We start from the raw sequence: 24620 nt of genomic DNA on the forward strand, positions 1-24620 counted from the left end.
GGGAGATGAGGGCCCATGCAGCTTCTGTGCTTTGACGCCTAGAGAGGATAGACAGACAGATGGAGACAGACAGAGAACCAGAGACAAAAAAGGAGGCAGCGGCCAAGACAGGTGCAGGGCTGGGCCCAGGGTGCCTCACTGAGTGGGGAGGACGGGTGGGCAAGGCAGGTGCGCCTGCAGGTGCACAGCATACCTGGGCAACAAGGCGGTTCAGATCCAGCTTGTCCTGAGCAAGGCTCTCGTTGAGGGCGCTCAGCTTGGACAGGGAGTCCTGCAGGGAGGCCTCCTCTGCCCTCAGCTTGGTCATGGAGAGCTCGAGCTCCACGCGGCCAGCCTCAGCCTACAGAGTCAGGCCCTCAGAGATGACGAAAGGCAGAAAGGTCGGGAGGAGGTGAGGAGAGACAAGAAGAGACCCAGAGAGACGGACCCTCGGAGACAGGGGAGGGGAGACAAGAAGGGGACATAGCGTGAGATGGAAAAAAAAAATCACCGCAGAAAGCCTGCTGCTTATGGAGCCATTTAAAAGCCACGCACCACAGAGCTGTACAAAAATAGCTCAAGCTGCAGGGCAGGACCAGAGTTCAGAGGATCCCCTGAGTAGGGTCTAGGGATAGCACTGCTCAGAGCCCAAGCTGCAGTGAACAAGGCCGGCCCCCCTGCCAAGGACTCTCTGGGCTGTAGCCCCAACTCTCAGGCCCCAGGAGCTGAGTCTCAGGTACTGGATGACCCTGAGCTATAGGCACTGCCCCCAGGAGCATCTACAAGAGCAGGGATATGGCCATAAAGAGAGGTCAATCCACTTATACCTGGGACCAGAGGTCCAGAGGTCTGTGGCCTGCAACAAAGATCAGCCTGTATCCAGAAGGAAGGGGTCAGTCTGTGACCTGGCTCAGAGGTCTGCCTGACACTGGGACCAGTCCATGCCAGAGCGAGAAGTCTTGGGGCTGGGGGTCAGAGGTAGGTTTGTGGTTGTGCAGCAAACAGGGACCCACCTTGGTCAGCGCCTCGGCCACCTCGGCCTTCTCGGCCTGCAGCATGTCCCGCTGCAGCGTAGCGCGGCTCAGCGCCTCCCTCACCTCCACCAGCTCCTTGGCCAGGACTGAGCGCTTCCCTTCCAGCTGCTCTAGTTGTCTATGGCTGCGGGACAGAGGACGGGTGGGTGGCCCATGTCACTTTCCTGCCCTGAACCTCCTGTAGCCAGCGAGATGCTGGGCTGGGGACCAGGCCTGAGGCAGGAGTTTGGAGAGAAAGAGCCTGGCCCACAGGGCAACCAAGCCCACTACACTTAGCTGCATGACCCTGCGCCTCCGTTTTCACATCTGCAAAACGAGGTAACACTTGCCTCGTGACATTGTTTTTTTGAGACAGAGTCTTGCTCTGTCACCCAGGCTGGAGTACAGTGGCGCGATCTCGGCTCACTGCAACCTCTGCCTCCCGGGTTCAAGCAATTCTCCTGCCTCAGCCTCCTGAGTAGCTGGGATTACAGGTGCCCACCACCATGCCTGGCTAATTTTGTAGTTTTAGTACAGATGGGGTTTCCCCATGTTGGTCGGGCTGGTCTCGAACTCCTGACCTCAGGTGATTCCCCTGCCTCAGCCTCCCAAATTGCTGGGATTACTGGCATGAGCGACCACGCCCGGCCTGTTTTAAGGATACAGACTTCACATATGCTTAAAATGGTGCCTGACACATGTCCCCAAGGGCCTTCAGAAACAAGAATCACATGCACCACCACAGTCTACTAAACATCATCATCGATCACGTCCCAGAGAGGTAAGCAGCGCAGTGGGGAAGAGGTTAACTCTGAAGGCAGAATGCCCGGGTTCAAATCCTGGCTCTTCTGCTAATTAGCTGTGTGACCTGGGGCAAGGAACATGGCTTCTCTGTGCCTCAGTTTACCATCCACAAAATGGAGATAACAGCTTCTACGACACAGAGTTATCATAGAATTGAATGAGAACTGAATTGCTTAAATTGGTATCTGGCACTTAGTGAAATTAGTAAGGATATTATTATGATCATAACTAAATTTTAAAAATACTATTGTTAATATTACTACTGTTATTTTAATTATTGTTGTTATTATCATCCAAGTTCTACCTTTTAACTAGTTCTCTGATCCCAGGTAAGTGACGACACCTCCCTGAGCCTCAATTTCCTGAAATGGGACTGGTTAGAAAACCCAGCATCAGAGGGGTCCAGATGGTAGGAGGCCCAGGACCCAGTGGGTGCTCCCTAACTCCCCAGGGGCACTGTCAGGGGATCTGAGGCACATTTGAAGGGCCCTGACAGGGAGGCGAGATGCTGCTCACCTGCGCTCAAGCTCCCGGCGCACCCGCGCGCCATCCTGCACCGCGTCCTCCTGCTCTTCCACCAGCCGGTCCCGCTGGCGCCGCAGCTCCTCCTGGGCAGCCTGCAGCTTCTCCCGCTCCTGCTGCAGCTCCTCGGCCTGCTGCTGGGCCACCTGCAGGCTGTGGGCCAGGTTGCTCTTCTCCCTTCAGGACAAGGGGAGAGGAGGGGAGGGGATGCTGGGGCTGCTCTCCCCAGGGAAGGTGGCTGGCTGCTCCTCTAGCCATGAGCTACATCTTCCCATCTTCCAAGGCAACTGCCTCCAGGAAGCCTTCCCTGACCACCCTGCCCATGGCTGACTCATTTCACTCAAACCCTCCAGCAGAAGAACCTGGCTTTCCTTCTCCCCAGCCTGTCCACTTGGAGGCCCAGTGGAGTGAATGGAGGCACTGGGGTGACCTCCAAGCACCCCACCAGGTAGAAGAGGCCACGCTGGGCTCCTGGGACACACAGGCAATTGTGCCACCAGCTCTGCTAGGCCATGTGACCAGGAAATGCCCCCTATAAACACCCCATGCCTCTCAATTCTGGGAAGCCTGATAGAGCTGAGTCTGCAGATCCCACAACTTCCTGCTACATAGGCACATGGTGGCCACAGCAGGGGCGGGAGGAGAAGGCAGCAACGGGGACCCCAAAGACTTGCTGTGAGCTGCCACTTTCCTCACTGGCAGTAGGTGCAAAAAAACTTCACGACATGATTTTTTTTTTTTTTTCCTGAGATGGAGTCTCACTCTGTCACCCAGGCTGGAGTGCAGTGGTGTGATCTCCCCTCATTGCAAGCTCTGCCTCCCAGGTTCACACCATTCTCCTGCCTTAGTCTCCTGAGTAGCTGGGACTACAAGCACCTGCCACCACACCCAGCTGATTTTTTGTATTTTTAGTAGAGACAGGGTTTCACCGTGTTAGCCAGGATGGTCTTGATCTCCTGACCTCGTGATCTGCCCACCTCGGCCTCCCAAAGTGCTGGGATTACAGGCATGAGCCACCGTGTCCAGCAATTTTTTTGTTTTTTGTGTTTTTTAGATGGAGTCTCACTCTGTCGCCTAGGCTGGAGTGCAGTGACACAATCTCGGCTTGCTGCAACCTCCACTTACAGAGTTCAAGCGATTCCCCTGCCTCAGCCTCCCGAGTAGCTGGGATTACAGGCACCTATCACCACGCCCAGCTTTACTGCATTTTTAGTTAGAAGCGGGGTTTCACCATGTTGGCCAGGCTGGTCTCAAACTCCTGACCTCAAGTGATCTGCCTGCCTCAGTCTCCCAAAGTGCTGGGAATACAGGCGTAAGCCACCATACCCGGCCCTAATTTTTTTTATTTTTTACTTTTATTTTTATTTACTTATTTTTTTTGACACAGAGTTTCACTCTTGTTGCCCAGGCTGGAGTGCAGTGGTGTGATCTCAGTTCACTGCAACCTCCGCCCCCCGGGTTCAAGTGATTCTCCTGCCTCAGCCTCCCAAGTAGCTGGCATTACAAGCATGCACCACCACAGATGGCTAATTTTGTATTTGTAGTAGAGACGGGGTTTCTCCATGTTGGTCAGGCTGGTCTTGAACTCCTGACCTCAGGTAGTCCTCCAGTCTCAGCCTCCGAAAGTGCTGGGATTACAGGTGTGAGCCACTGTGCCTGGCCAATTTTTTTTATTTTTAGTAGAGATGGGGTTTCACCATGTTGGCCAGACTGGTCTCAAACTCCTGACCTCAAGTTATCCACCCGCCTTGGCCTCCTAAAGTGCTGGGATTACAGGCGTGAGCCACTGTGCCCAGTCGACAATGTGCTGTTAAGTACAAATAGCAAAATGCCAAATGAGATGTTTGCTGTGAACACAACTACTTAAAAAGATCTCCTTTCCAGGCATGGAAAGCCTCAGTTTACTCTCACATGGACCTGAATTCCAATTCCCACCCTGCCACCCCCAGCCACACAACACTGTACGAGTCTGAGCGAATCTCTCAAGCTTACAACAACAGAGTTCCAAATTGCATGAGTTTGACAGGAAGGCTAAATGACAGAGTACATAAAAAACACTCAGCCAAGAGCCTGGCACACAGTAGGTGTTATAGGCATGAGCCACCACACCCAGTCTGAATTTTCACTTTTTAATATTTTTAATTAAATTTAATAGAGCCAGGCACAGTGGCTTATGCCTGTAATCCCAGCAATTTGGGAGGCTGAGGTGGGAGGAGTGTTTGAAGCTAGGAGTTCAAGACCAGCGTGGGAACATAGTGAGACCCCCATCTCTACAAAAAATTCAGAAATGTTGGGGGCTTGTCTAGCATCCTTGGGGCTGAGATCAGAGTTGCCCAGGACCTGGGGAGGTGAGGTCTCAGAGGGTGGTGAGGGCACAGAGGAAGGGAGTGGAAACCTAACTCTCAAGCATCGGTCCCATATCCTTCCCCAGGCCAGGCCCAGGCCCTGGCCCCCAACTAGGAACAGTTGGGAGGTAGAGGTGGGAGGATCGCTTGAGTCTGGGAGTTCCAGGCAACAGTGAGCTGTGATGGAGCCATTGCGCCCCTGCCTGGGAAACACAGCAAGAGCGTGACTCAAAACAAAGCAAAACAAAACAAAACAAAACTGAATAATAAAAAATAAATGTTGGCCAGGCACGGTGGCTCACGCCTGTAATCCCAGCACTTTGGGAGGCTAAGGCGGGCGGATCACAAGGTCAGGGGATCGAGACCGTCCTGGCTAACACGGTGAAACCCCCGTCTCTACTAAAAATGCAAAAAATTAGCTGGGCGTGGTGGCGGGCGCCTGTAGTCCTAGCTACTTGGGAGGCTGAGGCAGGAGAATGGCGTGAACCCAGAAGGTGGAGCTTGCAGTGAGCCAAGATCACGCCACTGCAGTCCAGCCTGGGCGACTGAGTGAGACTCCATCTCAAAAAATAAAAAATAAATAAATAAAAATAAATGTTGGCCAGGTGCAGTGGCTCATGCCTGTAATTCCAGCACTTTGGGAAACCGAGGTGGGTGGATCACCAGGTCAGGAGTTCAAGATCAGCCTGGCCAAGATGGTGAAACCCCATCTCTACTAAAAATACAAAAAAAATCAGCCGGGCATGGTAGTGGGCACCTGTAATCCCAGCTACTCGGGAGTCTGAGGTGAGAACTGCTCAAACCTCTGCTGCAGAGGATGCAGTGAGCCAAGATCGCGCCACTGCACTCCAGCCTAGGCCACACAGTGAAACTCCGTCTCAAAAAAAAAACAGCCTGGCGTGGCAGCGGGCACCTGTAGTCCCAGCTACTCAGGAGGCTGAAGCAGGAGAATGGCATGAACCCGGGAGACGGAGCTTGCAGTGAGCCAAGATCGCGCCACTGCACTCCAGCCTGGGCGACAGAGCGAGACTCCGTCTCAAAAATAAATAAATAAACAAATAAATAAATATTAATAGGCACATGTAGCTACTGGCGACAATATTAGCGCATAAGGCTCGACTGGTGTTATGCCTAGATGTTTATTTATTCTTCAGCAGCCCCCAGCTCAGACCTCCCCGGCACCTGCTCAGGAGCTCGTTGGCACTCCGCAGCCGCTGCACCTCGCGCTGGGCGTCCTCCTGGGCCTGCATGGCGCCATCGGTCTTGTCCCGCAGGCGCTGCAGCTGTTCCTCTAGGGCCCGCCGTTCACTCTCGCTGTCGCTAAGCTGCTTCCGCAGGGTGCCCAGCAGGTCCTGGCTTGCCTCATAGCGCCCACGCATGTCCTGGGGCGTGGGGATCACAGAGTCTAGAGGGGTCCTGGGAGGCCTCCAGAGCCCACCTACTCTCTACTGGTTCTAGGGATACACACCAGCCTACGCTAGGCGGGGTCCAGGGTCTGGACCTGACCTGGGACAGGATAGGGGCCTAGGCCTGAGATCCAGGCTTCCACTCCCCTACTATGTGCCCTCACCACCCTCTGGGCCCTCACCTCCCTGGGGTCCCGGACAACTCCTATCAAAGTCTCCCCTCCCCCCATGCCACACAAACCCCCAGGAACACTAGTCTCCTGGGATCTGACCGGCACCCCCCCAGGGCTCCCAGGCCCCTCCCCTTTGCATCCTGGTTCCACCCTCAGACTCCTCCCTACCCTGACTCTGCCCCTAGTTGCCAAGTTCCTCTCATCCTAGGCTCAGATTCCCCTTGCTAGACCTTTTCCCAGGGTCCTGGCTCTGTATGACCAGGGACCTGTCTCCCTCTCTACCAAGACCCTAACACTGCCGCATTCCTCTCCCTCCACCAGCTGCCCAAGCACCCCTACTTCTGGGCTCCGTTTCACCGCAGAGCTCTCGGCCACCTCCCTGGGGGTCCTGACCCCCTCAGACACTATTTCTAAGGGCTCTGGCTGCACCACAGGGCGCTCAGACTCCTGTTCCGGACCCTGGCCCCGGACCCGCCCCCGCCCCTGCCCCCACCCCCAACCCAGAGGGCGTGAGCACCTCCCCCGGGGCCTCTGGTGGCGCCCAGAACACTCAAACCCCTTCCTACCTGGACCTGCAGCTGGCGCTTGTGCAGGGCGGAGTGGATCAGGGCGAGCGTGGAGGAGTCTGAGCAGGCCGGGGAGGGGCCTCGGCGGGGCGAACGGCCTCGGCCCGGTGAGGAGCGCCGTGGTGGGGACGGGGTCCGCTGGCCCGAGAGCCCCCGCAGGCTGCCATCGGACGCATCTGCCGTGCGCTCGGAGCCACTCAGCTGGACACCGCTCTCAGAGTCCGACAGGACGGCCTGAGGGTAGGGGAGGAAGGCAGAAGGAGGCCAGAGTTAGGAACCGCGGGGTTAGCTGGACAAAGAGGCCCAGACTAGGCTGGGGGCCGCCTCATCCCAAATGATCCCTCCTACAAGAAGCCTTCCTGATTTCACCTCCTCCACTAGTTCAGTTCTCAGCTCGCAGCTGAGGCCTCCGATTTATTGCGAAGACATCATTTGGTGTCAGGTGGGCTCCGGAAGGGCCGTGCCTCCCCTCTGAGACTGGGGGCTGCCCAGGGCAGGGGCCGGGTGAGTTAGCAGGGGTGCTGAGCAGCTACAGCCTGGGCCCTAGGCCCCCACCCATTTGCAGTTCAGTCCCAGGCCACCAAAAGGCGTGGTGGGGGAGCCCGGGACCGCCTGGCAGGGCCCTGTCTTCCCACCTCTCTGGGCTCACACCTGTGCCAGGTCCCTTAGGGTCTGCTGTAGCCCCTCTCCGTCCTCTGTCTCCAGGGCCGCCTGCTCCTGTAGCCGCAGGGATTCCTGGAGTGCAGTTAGGGAGACAAAGGTGGTCCAGGTTCTGTCTTATCTCAAACCTCCCTTTCCCCTCCCTCCCTGGCCCACCACTGACCAGGTGGCCTCTGAAGCCATGTCCATAGGCCAGCCACCTGGTAGACCTCACAGCAGGCCCGAGGCCCTCGCTGAACAGTCCAGGCCCAAAGAAGAGCTGTGTCCTGCCCCAGGTCACACAGTCGATTGGAGGAGAGCCGAACCTAGAACCCAGGCCAGGCCCCACACAGAGGGGTGACCAAACCAGGCTGTACCCTGGGGTAGTGAGTGTCCCACTGGTGGGGGAGGGGGAGCAGCTGGGTTGCCCGAGGCAGCATCTGGACCTGGAGAGCGTGGATGGGAGTTCAAGTCCCCACTCTCCCGCTTACTGGCTCTGAGACTGGACAAGCATTTCCCCTCTTGGGCCTCAGTTTCCCCATCTGTGTCATAAGGATTATGCTACAGGGCTGCTGGGGGAAAGAAATGGGATGGAGGAGGTGAGTGTGCTTACCACGAAGACTGCACACCTGTGAGGGCTGAACCTGAGTGTGAGTGGGATGCTGGGGGTGGCCCAGGTAGCCCAGCCCTAAGCCTGTGTCCATGGATCTGGCCGGTACCCCATCCCACCCTGCCACATCTCAGGGGAAGCTACAGCTCACCAGGGCCTCAAGCTTCTCGGTGAGGTCCTTGTTGACCTGATCCTTCTCCAGATTCTGCTTCTGAAGACGCTCCACTGCCAGGCCCAGCTCTGTCACTCTGGAGTTGGGGGAGCAACAGAGGTGAATAGGGGACCACCACTGCCTCTCAAATCCACTAGCTCTGTGTCCACCATGCTTCTCCAAACCTGAGGCAGGGACCCTAACATCCACCTCCCTGGCTGTGTGACCTTAGGCAAGTCCCGGCTCCTCTCCAGACCTCACACTTATCTGTGAAACAGGAGTGAGGTTCCCACCAGCTTTATCTCATGGGAAAGCACTTGAGGACGTGTCCAGGTGGCAGGAGTAAGGGGCACAAGCTCTTTTTTTTTTTTTTTTTTTGAGACGGAGTTTCCCTCTGTCATCCAGGCTGGAATACAGTGATGTGATCTTGGCTAACTGCAACCTCCACATTCTGGGTTCAAGCGATTCTCCTGCCTCAGCCTCCCTCATAGCTGGGATTATAGGCACGCGCCACCATGCCCGGCTAGTTTTTGTATTTTAGTAGAGACAGGGTTTTGCCTGTTGGGCAGGCTGGTCTTGAGCTCCTGACCTCAGGTAATCCCCCTACCTTGGCCTCCCAAAGTGCTGGGATTACAGGTGTGAGCCACCGCACCCGGCCACAAGTTCTGTCATCAGAGGCTAAGCTGTTTATGATATACACCGGGCAAGTGCCTTCGGAACCTCAGTGGGGTGCCTGGGAAGACTGGCTGAGCTCGCAGAGGAAGGCCCCGTGCCTAGTGAACAGATGCTCCCTTCTCCCCAACCCTCCAGTTTTACCTTCTGCAGGGACGCCTGCCTTGTGCAGCACCCACCAGGTACCCACCTGGCACTGAGGTCAGCCTTGTCCAGGTCGCTCTGCATCTGCTGCTGGACCAGGTCCTTCTCGCGGAGCACCTTGTCCCGCAGCTGCTCCTCCAGCTGGGCCTGCAGCAGGGCCTGCTTCTCCAGGGCTGCCTCCGTCCGGCTCTCTGCCAGCCGCAGGCCCGTGCTCAGTCCCAGGCCTGCCTCCTGGACAGCTCGTGATGTCCGGGCCAGCTCCCCTCCCAGCTGCAGCAGGTCCCTTGGGGAGAGAGCATAGGCTGGCGATGGGATGGGGCTCGCTCCCAACTACAAATTAAAATTATGCTGGGGCCAGGCATGGTGGCTCACACCTGTAATCCCAGCACTTTCTTTGGGAGGCCAAGACGAGCAGATCGCCTGAGGTCAGGAGTTTGAACCGGCCTGGCCAACATAGTGAAACCCCATCTCTACTAAAAATACAAAAATTGGTGGGGCATGGTGGCACCCGCCTGTAATCCCAGCTACTTGGGAGGCTAAGGCAGAATTGCTTGAACCCAGGACATGGAGACTGCAGTAAGCCGAGATCATGCCACCGCACTCCAGCCTGGACAACACAGCGAGACTGCGTCTCAAAAAAATAAATAAATAAAATAAAAATAAAAATATATTAGGCTGGGTGCGGTGGCATGCACCTGCAGTTTCAGCTATGTGGGAAGCTAAGGCAGGACTGCTTGAGCACAGGAGTTTGAGGCCAGCATGAGAAACATAGTGAGACTCCATCTCAAAAACAAAAGAGGAAGAAAAAGAAAAATACAGCAACAAACCCTACACTGGGATGCCATTTGTCCACTATCAGATTGGGGGAAAAAAAAAAAAAGGGTCACATAATACACAGGGAGGGGCTTTGGGGTAACAGGCACTCCCCTACACAGCTGGTATGAGGGTGAGTACAACCACAAGGGAGGGCACTGGGGGAGAGTTCCGAGAACCATGCATGCATAGGACCTTCCCACCAGCTCCTCCTCTAAGAATGTATCCAAAGATAGACCCCAGCACAGAGGAGATGGCTTGTGGACAAGGAGGTTCACTGCAGCACTGCTCGTGTAAAAAATCCTGGTGACAACCTGAATGTCTATCAAAAGGGGACTGTTACTAAGTACATGATGGTACATCTATTCAGTGGAACACTCTGTGGTCAAAGAAAACCAGTGAAAAAGTTTCTCCTGGTCTGACACAGAGCCACCTCCCAGTTAAAACTGGTAGGTGAGGAAAGCATCTTCAAGAACTGTGAACATGAAATTTTACCAGGCGTATATAAAAAAGAGTGTGTGTGTGTGTGTGTGTGTGTGTGTGTGTGTGTGTGTGTGTGTGTGATCTGCTTTATTTGATTATATAAGATAACCCTGGAAGGTCACTTAAGAAACTGATAGGCCAGGAGCGGTGGCTCACGCCTATAATCCCAGCACTTTGGGAGGCCGAGGTGGGAGGATCACCTGAGGTCAGGAGTTCGAGACCAGCCTGGCCAACATGGCAAAACCCCGCCTCTACTAAAAATACAAAAATTAGTTGGGTGTGGTGGCTCATGCCTGTAATCCTAGCTACTTGGGAGGTAGAGGTGGGAAAATCGCTTGAACCTGGGAGATGGAGGTTGCAGTGAGCCAAGACTGTGTCACTGCACTCTAGCCTGGGAGACAGAGGGAGACTCCATCTCGAAAAAAAAAAAAAAAAAGGAAACTGATAATGCATCTCATGGTAACTTGGTGGCCAAAAGAAAAAAGAAAAAAATTGTATATATAAAAAGAAAAAGAAGCTGATAATGCTGCTTGCCTCCAAGGCGGGAAGGGGAATATCTAGGGTCAGAGGTGAGAGGGAGCCATTTTACTGTGTACCCTTTTGAAATGTGAACCTTGTGAACATGTGACTTAATCAAAAGTAAAATATAAAAATATTAAAAGGCTACTGAAAAATTTTGTTTTTGTTTTTTTTGAGATGGAGTCTCTTTCTGTGGCCACCAAGGTAGGTGGATCACCTGAGGTCAAGACCAGCCTGGCCAACATGGTGAAGCCCCCATCTCTACTAAAAATACAAAAGTTAGCTGGGCTTGGTGGCTCACGCCTGTAATCCCAGCTACTCACGAGGCTGCAGCCATAGAATTGCTGAACCCAGGAGGCAGAGGTTGTAGTGAGCCAAGATGGCGCCACTGCACTGCAGCCTGGGCAACAAAGCGAGACTCCATCTCAAAACAAAAAAAAAGACAAAGCAACCATTCACATTTTGTGAATGTCTATGGATCTGGATTCAAACAAATTGTAAAGAAAACACTAAAGCAAGACTATCTGTGAATTTTTTTTTTTTTTTTTTTTGAGACAGTTCCACTCTGTCACCCAGGCTGGAGTGCAGTGGTGTGATCTCGGCTCACTGAAACCTCTGCCTCCTGGGTTCAAGCGAGTCTGGTACCTCAGCCTTCCCAGTAGCTGGGATTACAGGCGTGTGTCATCACGCCTGGATAATTTTTGTATTTTTAGTAGAGACGGGGGTTTCACCACGTTGGCCAGGCTGGTCTCGAATTCCTGACTTCAGGTGATCCGCCCGCCTGGGCCTCCCGAAGTACTGAGATTATAGGCATGAGCCACTGCACCTGGCCTATCTGTGACATTTATGAGACATATGGAAAATCCAGACACTGGCTATTTGATGGTATTAAGAAAAGATTATTAAACCAGGTGTGTGTAATCCCAGCACTCTGGGAGGTCAAGGCAGGAGGATCACTTGGGCTCAGGAGTTCAAGACCAACCTGGGCAACAAAGTGAGACCTCAACTCTACAAGAAATAAAAAAAATCAGCAAGCCTGGTGGCATGCACCTGTGGTCCCAACTGCACAGGACCTGAGGTAGGAGGATTGCTTGAGACCAGGAGGCCGAGGCTGTAGTGAGCCATAAAGAAAAGAAAAGATAAAGAAAAGATTACTAACTAAAAGGTTTTTAAGACACTAAATGAAACACCTTGGCCCCCTGCCTTGGGGCTCTCTCCACAGCCTCCCCGACACTACTGTTGAGTGGACTGCTCACACCGATCAGACGCCCCTGTTCAAAGATCAGGCAGGCCCAAGCTCCCCCGCTGAGGCAGGCTCTCCTTTCCCTGTACCAGCCCTTCGTTCAACCCCCCTGGCTGCCATGGGCTCGCACCTCCCCGCCTTTGCTCATGCCTTGCTTCTGCTTGGAGTGCCTGCTGCTCTGCTTCAACCCTACCCATTCCTTGAGGCTCTGAGCAAATTCCATCTCCACAAAGCGGTTTTTCTGACCTCCCCACCCCTCCCATCCTTCTGAGCCTCCAGGACATTCCCTCTGTCCCATGTACATATCACTGACCACTCGCTTCCTTAGTCTAGAATTTTGGGGATCTACGTCTCTTCATCACTAGAGGCTGTGAGGTCCTTGGTAGCAAAGCTGAATATTCTAGTGGATTAAAATCAGGAACTTTGGCCTGATGCAGTGGCTCATGCCTATAATCCCAGCACTTTGGGAGGCTGAGGCTGGAGGATTGCCTGAGCTCAGGAGTTCGAGACCAGCCTGGGCAACATGGTGAAACCCCGTTTCTACTAAAAGACAAAAAAAAAATTAGTCAGGCGTGGCGGCATGCCCGTTATCCCAGCAACTCAGGAGGCTAAGGCAGGAGAATTCCTTGAACCCAGGAGGTAAGAGGTTGCAGTGATCCAAGATCGTGCCACTGCACTCCAGCCTGGTGACAGAGCGAGACTCCATCTCAAAAAAAGAAAAATCAGGAACTTCAAACTCTGACTCAGCCACTTATGTACTATTGTGTGACCTCAGGAAGATCACTCAACCTCTCTGTGCCTCAATGTCCTCATCTGTAAAATGGGAATGAACACAGTTCCTACTTCACAGGGAAGCTATGAATATTAGTTGAAATGAAATATACAAAGAGTCTAGCTCAGAGTCAACATCTAATAAATGCTGACTGCCATGACTATGGTAATGGTTATTACAGGTTGCCTCTGTGTCCTCACACGCCCTTGTGCACAGTAGGTGCATTGAGTTGAACTGAAATTCAACTGAGTTGAGTTGGATGTAAAGAGCAGGGCTGGCTCTCAGCCTCTGCCCCGTCCCCGGCCAGGCCTCACCTCTCGGTGAACATCTTCACCTCGCTGACCAGCCGCCGGAACCCCACTACCTGCCTCCAGAGGAGGAGCAGGCGACTGTGCTCGTTGCTGAAGTAGGCGTTGAAAGACTGGAGGGAAGACATGCCGAGAGAAGGGTTGGGGTGACAGCAGGTTTACTCCCTCCCCCAGCTTCCCCCATCTCCGACCATTCCAGGAGGCACCACCGTTCAAGGGAGCGGGTTTTTCTGTGGGCCTGTGTGCAGAGTTGTGTCCAAGCAGCCACGCTCAGCCTCCCAAGCCTCATGGTTCCCTCCTGCACAGGGACCTGGGTTTCAAATCCTCTTTTGGCTGCAAGAGGCAGCAAGGAAGGGAAAAAATGCCAGGGACCTAGCTTTGCCTCTCAGCTGCCAATTGCATGACTGTGGGCAGGTTACTTAACCTGTCTTTATTTATTTTGAGACAGAGTCTTGCTCCGTTGCCCAGGATGCAGTGCAGTGGCACGATCTCTTAGCCTCCTGAATAGCTAGGATTACAGGCGTGTGCCACCACGCCCGGCTATTTTTTGTATTTTTAGTAGAGACGGGGTTTCACCATGTTGGCCAGCCTGGTCTCGAACTCCTGACCTCAGGTGATCCACCTGCCTCAGCCCCCCAAAGTGCTGGGATTACAGGCGTGAGCCACAGCAACCGGCCTTAACCTCTCTTTAAAATCAGGAGAATGATAACACCTACCACATGCTGTTATTATGAGGAATAAAGGTCAATGCACACCATGCACATGGTACATGCTACGCATTGATAAAGACCAGTTATTGTGATGACGGCTATTTACTTCTGCTAACATGCTCCCTTGGACAGTGCTCCCTCTCCAGTGCACCTTCCCCTTGGGTCAAGCTGGCCTCCCTGCACCCCCATGCCCACCTCCTCCTCACGCCTCCATGCTGCCTCCCGCTGCTCCAGCTCCTTGCGGCTGCGTGCCCAGTCGCTGGTCACCTTTCGTATGTCCTCACTCAGAGCTTGGTTGGCCGAGCCTGCCTGGTCAAGCTGTTCTCGGAGCATGGCATTCACCTGGGCCAGACTGGCACTCCTGAATGGGGCACAGGGGATCAGCAGGCACTCGCCCAGGGGGCCATCCTGCCAGCCCTGGCCCTCCCTGCTGCGCCCTCACCTCTGCTGCTCCTCCTCCAGCCGAATAAGGGCGCTTTCCAGGTCTTGGCTGTGTTCTGTGTTCTAGGTGAGAGAAAGGTTAAAGCATCAGGCTGGGCAGGTAGAGGGCAGGGCCTGCCCCTGCCCCACCCTGGCACCCACCCTCAGTCGCTGCTGCTCCAGCTCTCCGGATCTCTCCAGCAGCTGCTGCTCCAGCTCCGAGCACCTCTTCTTGTACTGGAGAATCTGGGGATGGGGAGCTGATGGTGAGCCCCAGGGGTTGGGGTAGTGCAAAGTGAACATGTGGGAGGGCAGGAGCAGGAGTGGGTGGCCCTGACCTTGCCCTGCAGCCGCTGTACAAGCTGGGCCTGCCGCTGCTGGCCCTCCTGGTAGGCCTGCAGCTTGCGCCGGTAAGAGGCCTGCTCCTCCTGCAACTGCCTCCGCAACTCCACGCTCTGCCGTACCAGCCCCCTGGGCTCCTGCGTCTCCAGCTCCCCAGACTCCAGCCGCAGAGTCTGCTCCAGCTGCAGGGAAGGGCCATGGGTGAGAGTCCCGGGCCTCCTGGGAAGGCAGGCTCAGGCCTCTGTAGGGGGCACCAGGCTGGGCCCAGACCCACAATGCCTTGTAGGCTGATAGCCTGGCACCCTAGGGAGCAGGCACATGTGGGCAAGCCCAGGGGCAGTGCACATGTGCAGGGGGTGATGCAGCCATGCACAGACATGCAGATAGGGCATGCATGGACCCATGCAGGTGAGCCCACAAACCCAAACCATGCAGGCAAAGCTCAAAGGTGCACCTGGGATCAACCTCAGGGGCCTCAGTAAACCATGTGCCCCTTCTCCAGAACACTCAGCCCCGTCGTGGTTTCTGTTTATTACATTGATGCCTGTGTCTCCCCACCACGCCCCCACTCCAACGTGAGCTCAGGAAAGCCTGGATTTTTTGTTCCTCAGTGTATCTTAGTACTAGAATGGTGGCTGTGGTATGCATGGCTCACGCTCAGTAAAATATTTGTTGTGAGGTGAATTAATGGCATGAGCTCATGGGAATATATTCAAAACAGAGGTGTCAATCAACCTATGCATATCTGAGCTTAAAGATATGCACACAATAACACATACAGGCAACCTCAAACATCCCCAGGTGGACACGAATGAACCCCTCAAATATACAACATTAAGATTTGTAAAAGATGCGCACAGATGTTGCCCTATACAGCGCCTGTATATTAATGCCACCTTCTGGCTGGGTGCAGTGGCTCACGCCTGTAATCCCAGCACTTTGGGAAGCCAAGGTGGGTGGATCACTTGAAGTCAGGGGTTCGAGACCAGCCTGGACAACATGATGAAACCCCGTCTCTACTAAAAATACAAAAATTAGCCGGGCGTGGTGACATGCACCTGTAATCCCAGTTACTCAGGAGGCTGAGGCAGGAGAATCGCTTGAACCTGGGAGGCGGAGGTTGCAGTGAGCTGAGATCACACCACTGCACTCCAGCCTGGGCAACAGAGCAAGACTCCATCTTTGTTTATTTTTATTTTATTTTACTGAGACAGTCTCGCGCTGTCTCCTGGGCTGGAATGCAATGGCGCCATCTCGGCTCACTGCAACCTCTGCCTCCCAGATTCAAGGAATTCTCCAGCCTCAGGCTTCCAAATAGCTGGGACTACAGGTGCGTGCCACCACACCTGGCTAATTTTTTGTATTTTTAGTAGAGATGGGGTTTCACTATGTTGGCCAGGCTGATCTCGAACTCCTGACCTCGTGATCTGCCCTCAGCCTGCCAAAGTGCTGGGATTACAGGCACGAGCCACAGTGTCCGGCCCAAGACTCCGTCTTAAAAAAAGAAAAAAAGGCGCCCTTCGTCCTCACCTCAGGAAAGCCTCTGCTGCTGCCGCCCTTCCTCCACCCCCAGGCAGCTCCCATCCCCTGCATCCTCAGACCCCTGTGGGCTCTGGCTGCCCCTACCAGCCATGGAACCCTCTCAACGCCCTTAAGGCACCTGCTGGCCCCTGATCTTCCCCAGTTGTTGGGGAGAAGGGAGGTGAGAGAGGAGCAGGGCAGTGTGAGAGCGCACAGTGGGTTGGGGGCACCCAGCAGGGACAACACCCCAGCCCAGCTGACTCTGACACTAGCCCCGCACTCACCATCTGTGGGTGCGGGTTACGCTGTGCACATTCTGTGAATTGGAGTGCTTTTGTGTGGACTAGTTTTAGGGTCTCACTATGTTGTTTGTGGCTTGTTTTGTGCATCTGTGTGTCTCTGTGTGGGGCCCGTGTCGTGTCCACACTGCATATCTGTGTGAAGCAGGTACTGTTTGCCTCTGGGACACAGAGGGGTTCAGGCCGTTGCTGGGTTCTCCTCCCCTTTCTCCAATGCTCAGAACCAGAGCCAGGACCCTCTCGGCCACACCTCACCCCTTTCCATAACCTTCACCCCGCACAAAACAGCCTTTCGATTTTACTTGCAATTCAAAAGGGAAGGAGGCTGCCACTAAGCCAGAGATGAAAGAAGTTGACTGTCTCCCCTAGCAACCGCTGCCCTCGGACCGCCATTCCATTTACTCTTTCCAGGTTGCTATGGACACAAGGGAGCCCAGGGGTCTGTCCTCTGGAGCCAAGGGAGGCGTGGCCACTCCCTCCTTTCCATTCTCAGCTGTGCCTACACCTGCTTCTCAGGGACAGCAAGAAGGAGGGACCCCCGTAGGGGGCCGGAGGTCCTCTCTCTTGGCCGGGAGGTGGCCTCTGGGAGTTCCTCAGTTTCCCTGCAGGACATGCAGTCAACAGGATACCGGACCCTCCCTCCACTCCCCATGCCAGGGGTGCTGCAGGGTTGGAAAGATCAGAACAATCTCGCTGACTGCCCCCCAACCCAGCCCACCATGCCAGTGAGGGCCACAGGGGCAGGCACTTGCCACCTGTGGCCATGGAGAAAAGGGGGTGGCAGGGAAAGAATGTTGCCCAACTGCAGAGCCCTGGACCAAGGGTCTCATCCCAGCACCACCACTGACCTTGGGCCTATCATGCCCCCTCTCCAGGACTTACTTTCCCTATCTGTGATAAGGTGATCTCCAGGCTCTGAAGTTCTCTGGGGACCCACCCTCCAGGAAAGGCCTTTGCAGTCATTCCTATTCCACCTCTGCCTCCAGGTGGGGCCTCATTCAAACCATGGTGGATAGAGGACAACTGAAGCAGCGGGCGCCCTCTGTGTGCCATTTGGGGCCCCCCTAGCCACAGGAGGGAGCCTTCCACACTAACCCAGTCCCCCTGTGCTGCAGTCCCAGCCCCAGCTGCTGTGTCCCAGCAGAGGAGGAACCTGTCACCTCCCACCTCTTCCTTTCCCTGCCAACTGGGGGCAGGGCCAGCTTCAGAAGGTGGCATTTAAGAGGCAGGCCCTGGGGGTGTGGCACTGTGCCATGCATGGGCCAAAAGAAAAGGGAGGGCTGGCTCAGGGCCCCATCACCACTGACAATGCAAGACTGGGGCCAGCATGCCCTACACACCCGCTGCAGACCCTGGGAAAACTAGCTCTCCACTGTCCTGATGCTAGGGGCCACTGTGGGCCGCCTACCCGGCTCCTCTACAAGTCCCAACTCGTCGGGGGTTTGTCCAGCCAGACAAATCCCAGGACACGGACACGCCCCACAGTCACACACAGGAACACACACCCTCCACCCAGTGCGGGCTCCAGCCTGGACAAGCCCAGCTCAGGGGTCCCACGCCAACCCCAGCTCTGCCACTACCACACAGGAGACCCTGGGCCAGCCCCTGCCTCTCTGGGTCCCTTCCAACTTTGCGGGGACCAGCTGTGCCCTGAAATCCTTAGCCCTGAGTCTCTTCCCGTACGTAGGAAACAAAACTTCAGAACTTTGGTTCTAGACTGGGTTAGTCTAGAAACCAAACAGAGCCCCAGGGCTGCGAGCTGGAAGACCTGGTGTCTAGCCTTAACTGGCTGTGTGCCCCCAGCATGGTGCTTCCCATCCCTGAGCTTGTTTTCTCCTTTGTTAAATGGGCATCATAATGGTCCCGAACTTGGTGTATTAAATGTGAAACACTCAGCACATGCCTGGCACACAGTAGGCATTCAATAAACAGTAGCTACTATTTTTTTTTTTTTTTTTTTTTTTGAGACAGAGTCTCGCTCTGCCGCCCAGGCTGGAGTGCAGTGGCGTGATCTTGGCTCACTGCAAGCTCCGCCTCCCGGGTTCACGCCATTCTCCTGCCTCAGCCTCCCGAGTAGCTGGGACTACAGGCGCCCGCCACCTCGCCCGGCTAGTTTTTTTGTATTTTTTAGTAGAGACGGGGTTTCACTGTGTCAGCCAGGATGGTCTCGATCCCCTGACCTCGTGATCCGCCCGTCTCTGCCTCCCAAAGTGCTGGGATTACAGGCTTGAGCCACCGCGCCCGGCCAACAGTAGCTACTATTAATACACTATTGCCACCTGCATGCCTCCCATCTGCACACATACACTCGGTCCCACTTGCAACTCCCTTACCAATCTTCAGCCACCACCAACTTCCCAGGGTTACCTCCCGGCCACCTGGAGGCCCAAAGCAGACAGTGCATCAAGAGCATCCCGCACCCCTGGCACCGGCTCACACCCAGCTCCCGCCCCAGGCCGTGGGACCCCCACAAGCCTACAGCACAGGTGATGTGAATCCTGCCTGGACATGAAGACAGGCCTGCTTCTCCTTCCTTCCCTGCCTGGAACCCATTCCAATAGGCAGTGGCGGCAGGTCTTGTGGCTGCCCCAGATGTCCTGCAGAACACCACGGGTGGCCACACCAGCCTCCAGCCAGCATCCAGCCACCGCCTCAGCCCCAAGGCCCGTGGCAACGGTAGCACAGGGAGATGCCCAGAAACTCAAGGGGCAGGAATCTCTAGGGATCTCGTTCTCTGTGTCCCGCATCCCTAACAGGCCTGGGACAGATGGGAACAAAATGCCCCTATGCCAGGCACTTTATTCTATTATTTCCTATTATTCACACAACTCCACGTCCCATTACAATCCCCACTACAGAAAACAGGCTTGAAGAATGTAGTGATTTGTTCAACGCCACTCAAGGTGGCAGAGCCTCAATCCAAGCTCAGGCCGACCTGACACCAGGGCCCATCTTTTGCCCCATGTGTAGGCCTGGTCTAGATGCCTCCATGCCCTCAAACCAGGGGAGCTCTGGCCTAGCCCACCACCTGGGCAGCACCCACCCTCTCGCTGACCGCGTTGTACTTAATGGCAAGTTCATCGCGCTCGGCACGGCTCTGGGCCAGCAGGTCCTCCACGCGGGACAGCTCCTGCTGCAGCAGCTGGTTCTCCTCCTGCAGTGACAGCAGCGATGCCATCTCTGTGGCTGGCAGCGGGACTGGCAAGGGACAGTGGGTACATGGTTGGCTTCTGAGTCCAGTGGGACATCCTCCCCACATGGGGGGGGGGGCAAGAAAACCATCCAGGCCCCTGAGATGAGCCCAGGTGGGAATGGCTGCAGCACCAGGCCTGCAAACAGAGCTGAGAACAGGGAGGAAGGCAAGGAGGGGATACAAAGCTGGACATAAAGTAAACACGGCTCCAGCTAAAGTGTGGCCCAGCAGCTTTTGGAGGTGCAGGAGAGAGGCTCAGTCTAGGACCCAGGAGACCCCTGAGTTCTTCCTCCCTCCTTTTCCAATTACTATTCTTCTCTGGGGCCTGTTTTACTTATCTGTAAAATCGGTGGGGCGGGCACGGACTCACGCCTGTAATCCTAGCACTTTGGGAGGCGAGATGGGAGGATCACCTGAGGTCAGGAGTTTGAGACTAGCCTGGCCAACATGGCGAAGTCCTGTCTCTACTGAAAATACAAAAATTAGTTGGGCATGGTGGTATATGCCTGTAGTCCCAGCTAATTGGGAGGCTGAGACAGGGGAATCCCTTGAACCCGGGAGGCGGAGGTTGCAATGAGCCGAGATTGCACCACTGCACTCCAGCCAGGGTAACGCAGCGAGACTCTGTCTCAAAAAAAAAAAAAAAGGTAGAATAGTAACCAGATCCTCCCAGAAAAGCATCAAAGCCGCACTCAAGAGAAGAGCTTCAAGGAACTTCAAAGGCTAGGACTCAGGATAGCGTGGGTCAGGTTGTGAGGAGGAGGAGAAAGAGAGAAGAGGGAAAGAAAGGCCAGCGGGAGAAGCGGGGTTGTCCACCTCCTGTGGGTTCCCCTTCTACCCCAGGAGAACTGGACATACGCCCCAGGTGTCAGGGTGAGGGCCCCCTGAGTCTCTCTCTGTCTGGGGCTCCAGGGCGCCAGCATCCCTGGTGCTCCCAAGGCGGGGGCCCGTCTGTAGCTTGTCAGTTGAACAGAGACAATGGTTAGAACACCCAAACGCCATCACGGAGGGCTGCCAGCACACCAGCTGCAACTGACTGTGCCCTTCCCAGACCCTCAAGCCACATAACACCACCATGTGTGCCACCCGCTGAGAGGAGCAGGGACCATCCACCTTCCTGCCCACGTGGGAAATGCATGGACAGTGCCATCCACTCAGACTTCTGCAAAACCCTGGTCTGAGCTGAGCTGCCCTTTCCCTACATCTTGGGTTCAACCAGCTCACACCTTCCCCGGGTGGAAATACGGGATTTGGGGTTCACATCTTTGCAGCAGGCTACAGGCAAGCACGGAGGGGATGCTCAGCCCTTCCTTCTAGTTGCACCACATGCGGAATAAGTCTGGGCAAATTCATCCCTGAGCCTCCGTTTCCTCATCTGTAAAATGGGTTCTTCCATCATAAGGTTGTGCCTGCCCCACAGCGAGTTACAGTCATGATCATCATGGTGACTGCTCAGGAAAGAGACATGCAAAGAGGTAAAATGTGGGTGGTGTCTGTGGAAGGGAGCGGATGGGGGTGGCACCTGGGCTCTCAGGCCAGGAGAGGTTGCGGGTGACAATCTCCCTGATGCGGGCAGGCAGGCTGGTGGTCTGAGCGTCCTGGGCCAGGTCCCGCGTGCCCAAGCCCTTCTCCTGGCACAGGACGCTGCTCTCCAGTGTCTGTGGGAAAAGCGAGAGGGTCTTCAGGGGACCTGGGACCCGGGGCTCCCTGGCCTCGGGGGAAGAGCCAAGTCCTACCGCCCAAGATACGGGTCCCCAGGAGCCCCCGCAAGATGGAGTGAAGCCTGGGAATTAGAATCCAAAAAATCCCCGTGGGAGGAGCCTCTTGTGCGCTCCCCGCCCCTGGAAGAAGTCCACCCAGGGCCAGAGATGCGAACCAAACCCCAGGAGCAACTCCCAAACCCCACTGAGGCAGTCCAGTGTTGGGGGCTCCAATCCGGCTCCGACCCTAGATGGATGAGGATCCGGCTATGCCAGAGGTCCTCCAAATCCTAAAATCTGGAAGTAGGGACCCTCTTCTCCCAATGCAGGGCACTGGGATACTGGGATGAGGAAGCCACAGCAGGTGCACCCTGTGTGTACCTCTGCCCCCCCGTCTTGCCAGGAACTGCAAACGGGGGCCCCTTATGCCCCACCAGCACCACACCCCTCCCACCCATTGACCCCCAAGACGCACACACCTCTCACCACTCCTGCTAAGTCCACACTACCCCGCCCCAGACAGGGTGGGCACAGCCCCCAGGACCCACCTGGATAACCGTCTCTAGTGTCAGCTCGACGTCCTGTGCCCCCGCCAGCCCCAAGGTCATGGGGGGGAGGCTGTGAGCACTCCTCCAGCCCCCTTCCCCAGGACCCCAAGACTAGCTCAGTCAGCACGCGCCACAGCCAGGCTGCTGTGCTGAGCACCAGGCAGATTAAGCTTAAATCCGGCGGCGCCCCCATGTGACCACCGGGGTGGGAGGAGCGGGATGGGGGCTGAGGGGGGAGGGGATGGGAAAGGACAGGAGAGGAGGGAAGCAGAGGCGGGGAGCCGAAGGAAGAGGAAGGATAAAGAGAGGAGAGAAGAAAGGAGAGAAAGGAAGGGAGGAGAGAGAAGAGGGAATGGGGGTTGAAAAGGAGGGGAGGTACCTGGAGGTCAGGACCTCACACACTCTCCACCCTCCACAGGTTGCTGGGTCCTAGAGCCCTCTAAGCCAGGGGATGGGGTCAGTAGCCATGAGACAGGAAAGGCCAGAGTCCTAAGTCTTCAGGACCATCTTTGCTGGCCCAGAACTGGGGTCACATGGTTAGCTAAGAATGCAAGGATTTACAGCATGCTGGGAGCACGCTTTCCCACAACAGGTGTAGGGCAAAGAATGCAGGCTGTGAGGTCACCCAGAGCAGGCTAGGCACTTAGCTAGGCATGAGCGGTCCAGCCTGGACTGATGAGCATTTATGCAACACCTGCAGCATTCCTAGGTCTGACCTAGACACAGTAGCACAGCCTCGACCTACAAATGCCCCAGCCTTGCCCTGCGGGCACTTATTGAGAAGCTTCTGGCCCCTCCACACCCACACCAGCCCCCACTTGCTGGGTGCACCAGCAACAGTGACTTTGCCTCTCTGAGCCTCAGTGTCCTCTTACGTAAGATGTGATAATATTGGCACTCACCTCATGGAGCTGTCTGGGGATGAAAGAAAATATCGTGTGTGCATAACCAGCACATGACACGGTGCCGGGGGGTCACAGGGTCAACACTCAAGAAATACTCATTTCATTCATTTGAAAATCCAAAAGGCACAGTCCCGGTCGAGCGCGGGTGCTCACGCCTGTAATCTCAGCATTTTGGGAGGCCAAGGCAGACAGATCAGCTGAGGTCAGGAGTTTGAGACCAGCCTGACCAATATGGTGCAACCCCATCTCTACCAAAAATACAAAAAATTAGCTGGGCGTGGTGTCACATGCCTGTAATTCCAGCTACTTGGGAGGCTGAGTCAGGAGAATCGCTTGAACCTGGGAGGCAGAAGTTGCAGTGAGCTGAGATCGTGCCACTGCACTCCAGCCTGGCAACAGAGTAAGACTCTATCTCAAGAAAATAAATAAATAAATAAAAATAAAAAAATTAGCTGGGGCATGGTGGCATGTGCATGTAATCCCAGCTAGTCAGGAGGCTGAGGCAGGGGAATCACTTGAACCCGGGAGGAGGAGGTGGCAGTGAGGCAAGATTGTACCACAGCACTCCAGCCAGGGTGACAGGGCAAGACTCTGTCTCAAAAACATAAAATAAAATAAAATAAAATAAAATAAAATAAAATAAAATAAAATAAAATAAAATGAGACTAGACCAAGTGTGGTAGTTCAGGTCTGTAATCCCAGCACTTTGGGAGGCCAAGATGAGAGAATCACTTGAGCCCAGGAGTTTGAGACCAGCCTGGGCAACATAGCAAGACTCTGTCCTACCAAAAACAACAAAAAAATGAGACTGATAGTACCTGCCACACCTGGCAGGTGGTGAGCTATTAGCCAATGGTGGCCACTGTTCCTTTCGTCATTAGCATCATGTGTCTGGGCTCCTGTCCTTAGAGTTGTAAGCCCTGAAAAAGGACAGGAATTGCTCATTCGAGGAGCTCCACTTTTAAGACACAAGTCTGCTGAAGTTCCCAGCTGAACAAAGCTCCTTCCTTCTTTAACCCGGTGTCTGAGGAGTTTTGCCTGTGGCTCGTCCTGCTTCACTGCTATGCCTCAGCCCTCGGCCTCTGGGTGCCTTCTGCTCCATGCTGTGCCCTAAAGGGGGCATATTCACATTATCTCATTAAATCCTTACTTTGACCCATTTCCAGATGAGAAAACTGAGGCTCAGAGAGATTGGGCTCTCACCTACTCAAGGTGACATGCTTCAGGGAAGTGGTGAGCCCACAGCTCATTCCACTGTGACCAGCAGCCTCCCAGTAAGTGACTGAAGGGCAAGGCCGAGGCATTTGCACTTTGAGGCTCTACTACTGTATCGAGGTCAGACCCAGAATGCCACGGTGCTGTACAAATGCTCATCAGTCCAGGCTAGACCGCTCATGCCCAACTAAGGGACCTGTCCTGCAGATGGAAAACCAAGAGACAGGGCAGAAAAGATAAATGTTGCCAAGTTGCAATGGCAAGCAAGCCAGATTTGGGCAAAACTAAACCAGCCACTGTCCGGGTGCAGTGGCTCACGCCTGTAATCCCAACACTTTGGGAGGCCGAGGCAGGTAGATCGCTTGAGATCAGGAATTCTAGACCAGCCTGGCCAACGTGGTGAAACCCCGTCTCTACTAAAAATACAGAAATTAGCTGGGCATGGTGGTGGGTGCCTGCAGTACCAGCTACTCGGGAGGCTGAGGCACAAGAATCACTTGAAACCAGGAGGCAGAGGTTGCAGTGAGCTGAGATTGCACCACTGCACTCTAGCCTGGGTGACAGAGCGAGACTGTGTCAAAAAAAAACTAAACTAAACCGGCCAG

General features: G+C 54.9%; 1 protein-coding gene across 13 annotated transcripts in view; it reads right to left on the minus strand.

The window, feature by feature from the left end:
* CROCC (ciliary rootlet coiled-coil, rootletin) overlaps positions 1–24620 on the minus strand; it is a 59025-nt gene that overhangs the window by 29429 nt on the left and 4976 nt on the right. For 7 of the 13 annotated variants that reach the window (XR_012425326.1, XM_074018707.1, XM_065529126.1 and 4 more), the window contains exons 1-16: positions 21896–22062; positions 21170–21305; positions 19498–19652; positions 14631–14816; positions 14455–14538; positions 14315–14376; positions 14068–14233; positions 13169–13275; positions 9071–9307; positions 8209–8305; positions 7460–7543; positions 6809–7042; positions 5846–6045; positions 2313–2495; positions 993–1137; positions 194–340 (exon numbers count right to left, since the gene is read on the minus strand). Coding sequence is in view for 12 of the 13 variants with exons in the window: in XM_074018707.1 (XP_073874808.1) it covers positions 194–340; positions 993–1137; positions 2313–2495; positions 5846–6045; positions 6809–7042; positions 7460–7543; positions 8209–8305; positions 9071–9307; positions 13169–13275; positions 14068–14233; positions 14315–14376; positions 14455–14538; positions 14631–14816; positions 19498–19652; positions 21170–21305; positions 21896–21955 (2283 nt within the window). In the remaining variant the exon portion in view is untranslated. Of the gene's footprint in view, positions 1–193; positions 341–992; positions 1138–2312; positions 2496–5845; positions 6046–6808; positions 7043–7459; positions 7544–8208; positions 8306–9070; positions 9308–13168; positions 13276–14067; positions 14234–14314; positions 14377–14454; positions 14539–14630; positions 14817–19497; positions 19653–21169; positions 21306–21895; positions 22063–24620 lie in introns of those variants that run through there. The other 6 variants (XM_074018701.1, XM_074018687.1, XM_045379680.2 and 3 more) reach the window with 4 other exon arrangements.

The sequence above is a fragment of the Macaca fascicularis genome, chromosome 1 (assembly GCF_037993035.2).
Source record: "Macaca fascicularis isolate 582-1 chromosome 1, T2T-MFA8v1.1".
NCBI classification, from domain to species: Eukaryota; Metazoa; Chordata; class Mammalia; order Primates; family Cercopithecidae; genus Macaca; species Macaca fascicularis.